This window comes from Spodoptera frugiperda, chromosome 11 (assembly GCF_023101765.2).
Source record: "Spodoptera frugiperda isolate SF20-4 chromosome 11, AGI-APGP_CSIRO_Sfru_2.0, whole genome shotgun sequence".
Classification (NCBI taxonomy): domain Eukaryota; kingdom Metazoa; phylum Arthropoda; class Insecta; order Lepidoptera; family Noctuidae; genus Spodoptera; species Spodoptera frugiperda.
Window position 1 is genome coordinate 10,067,006 of NC_064222.1, and position 10,667 is coordinate 10,077,672.

Consider the following 10,667-nt stretch of genomic DNA (forward strand, 5'->3'; position numbering starts at 1 on the left):
AACCACCATCTGTCAAACTGTTCTCATTCTCACAGATTAAAAATAACGTTGTATAACCAGCCAGTTTAGATGACATAACTCTATGCTAATGCCCTGTAGTTTATGGTAATCGTAGGGCCGCCTATGCACGGTCCTTACAACACATCCGTTGGGCACCGGTGTCGTATCATGAATGGTATATGGAGGTGATCGACCTTAATCAGATTACTTGTGACATCGATGAACCTTAAACCTTAAGCTCTAAAGCCTATTTTAGGCAATTTTTCTTACTTGTTTATTAAGCTTTTTTTAACTCATATTTTGCATACCTTTGTGATGTCATCACCTCTTGCCGCAAGTGTTGTAAGAATCGACTAAGGGACTACATATTTGACTGAAACCAGGCAGCAGCGCTCTCTGATAAGCTCAACCTTTTAAACTGTGATCTTCAACTTTTTTATGGTATAAGCCGGTAAACAAACGGATCACCTGATGATAAGCAATCGCCGCCGCCCATGGACACCCGAAACACCAGAGGCGTTACAAGCGCGTTGCGGGCCTTTTGGAGGTTAGGAATTTGAGGGTTGTTGGGGAATCAGGGATTGGGAAAGGGGGTAATCGGGCACCTTAAAGTAACTTAGTACTTATACGGCAAACCCTCTTATGAAGGAGGACCATAGTCCAACGATGGACTGTCACAAACTTTAGATGTTGTATAGTAATAGGATCGCCTCACTATTACGTGTTTTTAGCAAGTACAAAAAGGTACTTTTCACCAACAATATTATGTATTAAACAAGCCATTCAAATATTACATAAGTACCTACCTTATAATTATTAGTTGTTTAACAACCTCAGACAAGAGTCATATATCACGTTGTCATTCTATTGATTGAGATTAATGCTACATAGCTACATTCAGTTATTTTAAATTAAATAGTTATTTAAACAAATGTGTGTTCCTACTTACCTAAATGTTTGTGTAGGTATACATTTTTAAAAAATGTTGACCTTTAACTTGGTCCCAAAAAAAGTAAAAGTTAACTCATAAAGACACTGACCCTAGTCAGGTTTGTGGCAAAAATAACTTGCACATAATATTATAAGGTACTTATATAAAGAGATGCCCTTTTATGAGAACTTTGGTCTTTTTGTAAATGTATTTTATTAGTCTTGTTTTATCGCGATCCCGACAGAGGTATGCATTTCTTTTATTCATATAGATTTATTACAAGTACGTCAATTTTAAGCATCATTTTAACATTAACTACCACAGCAGAAAACGTTGCCCCATACTAGGACTTTCTCCTCTGTCGAGGGGCGTTTATAGTGCGGGAATTGAATCCACTACACGTTGCACGGCAACCAATTGCACAACCACCGAGCAGTCAAATTGGAAGTCAAACAGCTCCAAGCTCAAAACACACTCAAAATCTCTAAATCGACAAAACAATCAACCCTTTCCCAATTCGACCTAATATTTTAACACCCATTGTAGCAACTGTCAAAATGTGACAGATGAGGCCGCCATCTTGCAATCAACTTTGACATTAGCCCGCGAACATTTGGGCGCGCTGTCACTCGGGTGCTCTTGGAATGCGCATGCGTGACTAGTGTTGGGTAACGTGTAGTTTGTCATGGAATGGGCGATCGTGGCTGTAAGACACGAGTAATGATGGATGTTGTAAGGGCTCATTGTAGTATTTATCTTTATATTTTGCATGTGAATTGGACATCTTATGGAAAACAATGAGTCGAATGTGCAATAGATGTTTTAGTTGACACGATTGTGGTCTTTGAGGTTGATTATATAAGATTTATTTTTAATTATACAAATATTTTTATCTAGTTACTTGGTTAAGGCTATTTCTTCACCTCTGGTTAAGTTTTTGTCAGTCAAACCCGTAGATAATTTAGCGTATCTCACGCCTACATAAGGCCCTAGCTATGATTCAAATTGTTGTCGATGTTTGGATTTGGATTTCAAAAAATATTTAGCCTAACTTTTCATTACGAAAAAATCTAACAAAACCCTTATCTTTGCCAACAGATGCGACTCAGACCACACAGCAGAGATGTTGTACACCCACCTCCAAGCTTTGATAGAGAGACCAGAAAACCAGAAGAAGTTTGCGGACATCGAGCGCAAACTTCAGATGAGGGGGGCGCTGCCATCGTCCAAGAAGCCCCCAGACTCATCCCTTGGAAGCGAAGTCTCCCGAGAATCAGATTCAGGGAGCAACGAGGAGCGTTGTGTAGCTAACCTATATGACAGTTTAGCTGCAGAGTTGAAACAAAAGTTATCTACAGGTAAACGGGGATTAGGTTAGTCTATTTTCTTTATTTTCGTAGGTAGACAATGCTTGTTGCGTTTTGCACCGGTATCTGGGTATGTAGTTTGGAGCTTTTTATGTTTTTTTTTTATAATATCTTTATAGAAAGTACATAGTACTACATCAGTACCTGTGGTGATAATATTACAATTTTGTAACTAATCGTATGTAACGTAGACGTATTTACATTAACTTATTGTCACACGTTTTTATTTAAGCGTCCACAGGCATCGCACGCATCGTACGCATTCTGTATGACGTCATCAGTACGCATCGCATGTAAGCATTGCTGATGATGCGGTCCGTACGATGCGGATCAGTGGACGCAGTTGTATGAGTTTCTATACAAGACAAACTAAAATCCGTTGCGTGCGATGCGGGCCTGTGGACGCGTATCTTTATGTGTCATACTCATATCCAGTTATATTGTCAGTCCCATGAAATAGAGAGAAAATCTTACGATTAACCATTCAGACACAATCCAAGAATGCGTCTTATGACAGAGAATTTCACTAAACCAAAATAATAAAATAATCAATCTGTTCTAAATTATTTGCAGTGATAAATTATGCTTCTTTTATTTTGATATGCCAATATTTATGAAGCTTCTGATTTATATGTAGTAGCATTTTTATTTATTTTAAATGTAAGCTTTGCGGGCAAACAACACAGTATTCATAGTCACCCTACACACAAAAAAAGTATTTGGTGCCAATACAACTTATAAGGATCTTCATTTATCATTCTCTACGATATCTATTTTGCCTTACAATGTAAATGAATATTATAAAGATAAACTTATGGGTACCAAAATAACCTTAGACAGCCAAAACTCTATTCAAAATTAAACAAAACACTACTAAAAGGATTATAATGCTTCAGAACTCAGCATAACTCACTCTAAACTCATTTCAACTCAACCCAACTCACTCTCACTCACTTTACCTAACCGAAACTCACTTACAACTAACATTTTACAGGCAAAAGTCCGATACTTCTTCCTCCACGGGACTACGACACAGTGCACCGCCAGAAGGGCAACCTCTCTAACATCGACACGCGGCGTTGCCTGAACCAGAACATTGTCGGAGTGAATGCCAGGCGCAAGCTGGAGTCTTCGGGAGGAAGCTCCGGCATTGGGAGTGACCTCGCGCCGTCTCCAGAGAGGAATGAATACAGGCAGCATGATAATCATAGCACTAGCGGTAAGTTCAAATTGCTTTTTTTATATGTTGCCCCATAATAGGATTACCTTAAGTTTCGTGGGTGCGTTTACAAACATACAATTTCACCTAGTCCAAAAACATTACTTTGTGAATTACACAAAGTGTTGCTCCGTGCACAATCGAGCAATGCGCCATCAATCCACCAAAGATAGGGCCCAGTAAGGCTGATCCAGACCTGTGGAATACCTAGCGGGTTACCGGGGCTCCGGGTCGAAAAGCAGGAGTAGGAACGGGATGGTTTTTAGCCAGTAAGGGACTGACACTCTCTTTCGCCTCGCCCAAGGTGGGAGAAGTCATTGGATGATTTCCTCTTCTCAAAATAAAACCGCTTCCACATGGCTCAATCCAAGAGTTACAATCATAATACTTTACTAAAATTTGAAAAACCTTTGTAGCCTTATACTTGCTAATCACGCTAGCGACAACCAACCGGCGACCAAACAGTCTCATGGATTCTATCATACTATAATAAACCGATTACGGATAAAAAAAAAAATCGTAATCGTATGATTACACCGAGTCGAGGATCGTCATAGAGATGATTACTACATATTTTTTGTTACAACATAAAGATTGGTTAGTTGATAAAAAAAAAATGTTTCCGCGTTCCCAAGACTTGTGGTCAAGAAAACATGTTGTATTTGAATAGATACCCATGGTTATACTTTTTGTGCCTTTATAGAAATTCGGTTAGTATGTTGTGTAGTTTTAAGTAATATGATATAGTCTGACAGACTTGTTAAGCGAGTAATCGTAAGTGTGACTGCCGATAAAGAAGTCTCGTATTAGATTCAGAGCTCTATTTCAAAAAATCTCCTAGTCAGAGCAAGAAGTGTGGGAGATCTATGCTTCTGCACTAATGGGTCGGTTCGACCGCAGTAAAACTGTGAAATAACGCTTGCGTTGTTGTTTCGTTGTGTGAGTGAGTTTACCGGAGGCCCAATTACCAACCAAACAACTCTTAAATTCCTAATCCCCAAAAGGCCGCACTTGTAACGCCTCTTGTGTCGGGGGTTTATGGGCGGCGGGCGATTGCTCCGTCTGCTCGTTTACCGGATTTTACCATAAAAAAGAAGTATGAAAGTGTGTCCGAATTATGACAATAGGCTCACCGTATATTATACTCAACATATGAACTAGTGAACTACAAGTTCCATTATCATTTATATTCGTGCTTTTCCTATCTCGGGACCACACGTTCCCGGACCTTTGGAAAGCATACGAGGAGCCGAAGCTAACTCGCAGAGGTCCGTTGAACAATTTTAATCTAAATGTAATGGGACATTATCATTATTATTTATAAGCATAAGTTAGTCTGGCTTTTTTACACTTATAGCTGCATTTGTGAGATCACAATATCTACAAGCCAGGTCATTACTCGTGCCTCCCGGTTTGCATCATCGACGGATCCGAACCCAAACCACAACTGGTTTGCCAATGACTTCATGATTATAAAAATATTTGTTCGAGTATTTCAACTTTTGTTATTACCTGCGACCACTGCTGGTGCTTACATTACATTACCTATCTATTTTTTTTTGTCCAGTCGCATAGAAATTGACTTAGCTATTTAGTAGTTTGCATGCCACAAACTTACAAAAACGTAAAGTAAGCATTTGTATGTTAGAAGGGAATTCCAAATCCATTGTCTTATTTTTAATGGTGTAAGCCGGCAAACGATCAGACTGATCACCTAATGGTAAGCAATAACCGTCGCCCATGGATACCCGAAACACCAGACGCGTTACAAATGCGTTGCCGATGATTGAAAAGATTGGGAAGGGAAGAATTTTTAATATTGTAATATTATCGTTGACGTTCAAAAGTGCCTTCCCGGAAAAAATTTGATTTTGACTTCATTAATCTTAGCTGAAGTGAAAGCTTTTCCCACTGAAAACAAAGTCAGTAATATCAAAAGTATTTTGCCCAATCGGAGATTGAACTTGTTACGCTTACCTATAAATACTCATGAACAAACCTATTGACACATCTTCTACAAATAAATTGACTAATTAAAACGCCACTAATCCAAATTAATAATACGTTTGCTTTCGTGAAATCAATCCGTTAGCTCTAATGTTAAGAAAAGTAGCGCAGCTTGCGACACTGTTGGTCAACATTCACTGCAGTATCGGTTTCTTAACATATCATATTTTTTTTATTAGTTATCACGTTTCCTGGTTGAAATTTTGATAATTATTGCAACGCAACGCAAGCGTTGTTTCACGTCGGTTTTCGGTGAGGCCATGCGTCGAGCCGGCCTATTGTGCCGAAGCATGGCTCTCCCACACTTAAACTTAACTCCAAATATTTCGGTATTATTTTGAAAACTAAGTATTCATATATTTGTAAACGTACCCATGAGGAGATGTACTGCAAACCTCTTTATGCTGTGCCTTACTGGATCCTTATTATTTCTAATATATTGTTTTAACTTTATAAGATACCACCTTTATAACATATGGAGTGCACATAAAGAATTGAACTGTCTCACAGGAGAAAACCCTATATAGCGTGAACCGTGGACAAACGTTTTTATTTTAAACAAAGTTACCTACGTGCAATTCTACCTACCATATTAGGATTAAAAAGCTTGATGTTACATAATTAATCAAGACACCGTTATCCAATTTATCTTAACAAGTCTACAAGTACATAATGTGTTAGTTACATAAATAACACACAGAAACACACATGTGTTTTATATGTGTACAAACACATGTAATAGTGCCCTTAACACACTATATATTGGCATGTCACGACTTACATATGAGTTTGTATCACTTTGCTCACATCTCCACGCCTATAATGACAGATTCGACCTTCGATATCTAATAAAATAGAAGGTTTTTTCTATAAACTTGTATTTCTTGTTGTAAATAATATTATGACCGTATTATTATTATAAGTAAGAAGATGGCGCGACGAATTTGACACCTACGATAAGGATTGGCCGCAGAAACTCTGCACAGAGAGGTGTTGATGGAAAGGCCTTAGCCCTGCAGTGGGATGACTTCGGCTAAAAATAAATAAATCCAGACCATTATTATGTATAATACCTAGCTTCTGCCAACGTGGGATCAATCAAAGTAGTATATATGTAAGACTGCCTCGGTGGCCTAGTGGTTGCAAGTGCGACTGCTGGGCAAGGGGTCTCGGGTTCGATTCCCGGGTCGGGTAAAGTACTGCTGGACTTTTTTCGGTTTCTCGAAAAATATCTCAGTACTAGCACGGAGTCTGGAATTGTGCCCGGTATATGGCAATATGCTCACTCCCTATTACATGGGACTTATAACATAAATGGTGAAAAGTGGGTGTACTCAGTGGCATTACGTGTCATAATGTGCACAAGAGCCAAGCTCTTCGGGGATTAAAGGCGTGACGATATGTATGTATGTATGTATATCCGTACTCACAAATTTCGCATTTATAATGTTAAATAGGATATGCGATGCGTCTTCACACTAGAGCAATTTCTGATAAAACATGTTTCAAATGTGAACTTCAAGTATCTGTCAAATGTAAACGCATTCACGACACAGGTCATTAGATGATTTTCCTTCTCATATGGACCCCAGGGCTATGAAATAATGTTGCCAATCAATTAAGAGTCACTTTAAGCATAGTTTCTTATGCCAAGCAATTTTAGTACATATATGCACATACCTATCTAGTGTCTATTTAAATCCATGTATTAACAAAACAAAGCCAAATACCCCCATAAGTATTCACAAATGAAGAATACGCAAGTTTTTCAGACAAATTCCTAATAGCCTCTTTATAGTATCCCACGCGAGTAAAAAACAATAACGTGTGAGAGAGACAGAAGATGGTTTTCCATTATATCTGTTTTCCCAGGGAGGAAAAAATAGCGATTGTTTTTCCCAAAAGATTTTCAATGCATAGCCTTCCTATTCTTAAACAGTGATTCTTTTGTTTAAAGTCATTTAATTGGCATGCGCGCAGTATATGCAAGTATTTCAAATACTTTTGTTGTTGTGCGTTTTGTTTACAAATATTTGCGTTGACGTTTTGTTATTGCTTGTTGTTTGTTTAGCAGTGATTTGTTTGTGAATTTTGTCGGTGTTTGGATTCGATTAGTGATGTGTAAAAAATACCAAGAAGTGCTTTGTACACGTAATCGTAATAAAAGACAATTGTTAACAGTAAAATTCCGAGTAACCAACTTAATATTAAATCATGTGACTGCCTCATTGGCTGAGTGGTCGCAAGTGCGACTGCCTGACAAAGAGCCTCGGGTTCAAAGTATTACTGGGCTTATCTCGGTTTTTCCAAAATTTCCCAGTGGTACGACAGAGTCTGGAATTGTGCCCAGTATATGGCAATAGTCTCATCCCTTGTTACATGGGACGTAAAACACAAATGGTGAAAAAAGGGTATTAAATTGCATAGCGGCAGTACGTGCCGTTGTGTGCACCTCTGTCTACCCCTTCAGGGATAGGTAACGTACAACATAACAGACGATAAAATAAAAAAGTCACTCAACTCCTTTTAAAGAAGTTACATTGGAATAAAATCTAAACCGTATTAACTGCATAAAATCGATCCACGCAAACTAGGTCACACATTCTCGAACTGAATTCTCCTTTAATTACAAAACTGCTTTCAAACAAACCGACATTTGGCGCTGCCGTCGACCAAATTCGTTATGTCATTAGCAAAAATTGAATTTTAACGAGTCATTTGATATTGCAGAAAAATCTTACGTCAATGGAATGTAATTATTGTTTGTTTGAGTAACTTGTAAAGATAATTTGAAACTAATTATGTTCAATTTGTGGTATATGGAAATATTAAAGTATGTGGCAGGAAGGTAAATAATGAGAGCTAATAATGAACTGTTTTGAGGTCATATGAAAGTTAATTGACAAACATATAGAGTTATTTACCGGGGCTGTGGCTCGAAAAGCAGTAGTAGGAACTGTAAGAACGGAAAGGTGTGGTTTTTAGTTAATAGGAGTCTGACACTTCCTCTCGCCTCGCCCAGAACGAGGCAATCAATGGACAATTTTCCCGTGTAAAAAACATAAAGTTACTATGTTTGGTACTGTTTTTATATGTATAACCAAAATAATAATTGTTATAGAAACCTGGGCGGCTTATTCTTGAAATCAATCTCAATGTCTATGCTATTGCAATTTAATAAAATCTAAATAATTATTCAATGCCAAAATTATACAATCCTCATCGTACCTGTTAATATAGCATTCAGAGTACAGAATTTAAAGGCAACCTCAACACTATGTAGCTCATTCAATATCCACGCAATACGGATGCAATGGGCGCTAGTGTTGCAACTGAAAAGTACGAAATTTTACAATATCAATGTCGATCGATCGGAATTAGATTCAAGAGTTAAGTCCTGGTTATTACAATAATCGTACTACATTCTTACCTCAAAATTCCATTAATAAAATTAATTAAGTGTTAAACCTCAATTTAAATAAATGACAGTAGGCAACAAAAGTAAAATAATAATGAAAACATTATAATTAAAAACAATTTCATTCAAACAATAACTACAAACACATTAAGTTTAATAAACAAAACAATGCTTGAAAATCATTAAATACGATATTTTCCCATAAGGCACGGGGAACCGGGGCAATATACTTGAACAATGAGACGAAACTAAACGCTTACCCGAATCCCATGCAATTGGCGCGCTTTTAAACCAAGATGGCGGCGTGAGAACGTGACACTGTCAAATGTTATTATTCATATTTTTTTTTTTAGTGTGTTATCTTAGAATTTATGTAGTGAGAGGTTTAATTTTAATCACAATTGTACTAGTAGTAATTTTCACTCCCTAATGTTTTAAATGAGCGTTTTTTAACGTAATTGTGTTAATAACATAGAAGTCTGAAATTACATCTTAAGTTTGCTTTAAGCTCCTTCTGTTACAATTTAATTATTTATTTAGTGTCACCAACATAAATTTAGTAATATTGCACCATGACAATAATCATAACATAAAAACCTAAAGCTTATCTGTATTTTTACAATTATAGGTAACCACTACATGGATATAATTTTAAATTTATGATAATACATAGACATCAAAATAATATTCACCTAATATTATATTTTTTTCTCAGCAAACAATGCGAATACAGTCGACAAAATAACTGATTAAGATGAAGACGGGTATTCTATAAAAAAACACGTCTACCTATAAACCTTCACAGAATAACGGGTGTGATGATATTACGTGATTTAATGCCTCAAATTCTGGGCCATCAAACCAGCTAATCATTCTATCAACATTCCGTAAAGTGGCACCCATCAACTGTAATATATTAGACACGTAAAACTTACTATGTGTGTAATTTGGACATCTACAGTGTGTTTCTTTAACTAAGAATTGTTAAACCTGATACGTGGAAATTATGTAAAGGAGACTCGTAGTTCAGAAGAGGAAAATCACTGGCTTTTAACCTCTTTTCTATCGGTAAAAGAGACACAAAAGAAAATGCATTGCGTCTCACATAGATCCGGCCGATCCCACAGGTTAAAGTTTTTTTCAGTGGAGAAAATCATACAATGATTTCTCCCGTCTTGGGCGAGGCGGGAGTATCAGACTCTTACTGACTAAAAACTGTCCCGTTCCTTCTCCTGCTTTTCGAGCCGGAGCCCCGGTAAACCCGATAGGTAGTCCGCAGCTCCGGACAGGTTAAAGCTGATCTTAAAAATGGGATGTATCTTTAAATTACTCAACTTATAAGGAATATTGTGACGCAAACCGACAGAGGTAGACATACATATAAATGCAACGTCCAATTTTTGACTTCATATTACTTCATATAAATAAGAATCTGAAAAATCTATAATCCGCAATCTATAAATTCACCTGCTCATCTCACTAGCAACTGCATGACCTATAAAACAACAAATTTTAGAAGCACATTATATAAAAAAGATACACAGCAACACACGTCGGCTATTTACAAATAGCTTGGCAGTTAGACAACCGGCTCTAAGTCCATAATAGATAGTTTTCGGCCAATCACAAACGTAACTGTTTAATGAACCGCTATTTTTTAATAAAAAACATCCACTTGTCAGATGCGTGTCGAGCCACGCATGTGGACGTTTCGTTGTTTCTACA

General features: G+C 37.3%; 1 protein-coding gene across 3 annotated transcripts in view; it reads left to right on the forward strand.

Moving 5' to 3' along the window:
• The window catches only part of LOC118274786 (SAFB-like transcription modulator), a 90,057-nt gene that overhangs the window by 75,333 nt on the left and 4,057 nt on the right, over positions 1-10,667 (forward strand). The window contains exons 1-3 of one of the 3 annotated variants that reach the window (XM_050697063.1): positions 1,543-1,663; positions 2,030-2,304; positions 3,293-3,517. In XM_050697063.1, coding sequence (XP_050553020.1) covers positions 1,659-1,663; positions 2,030-2,304; positions 3,293-3,517 — 505 coding nt within the window. In that variant the 5' untranslated portion in view covers positions 1,543-1,658. Of the gene's footprint in view, positions 1-1,542; positions 1,664-2,029; positions 2,305-3,292; positions 3,518-10,667 lie in introns of those variants that run through there. The other 2 variants (XM_050697061.1, XM_050697062.1) reach the window with 2 other exon arrangements.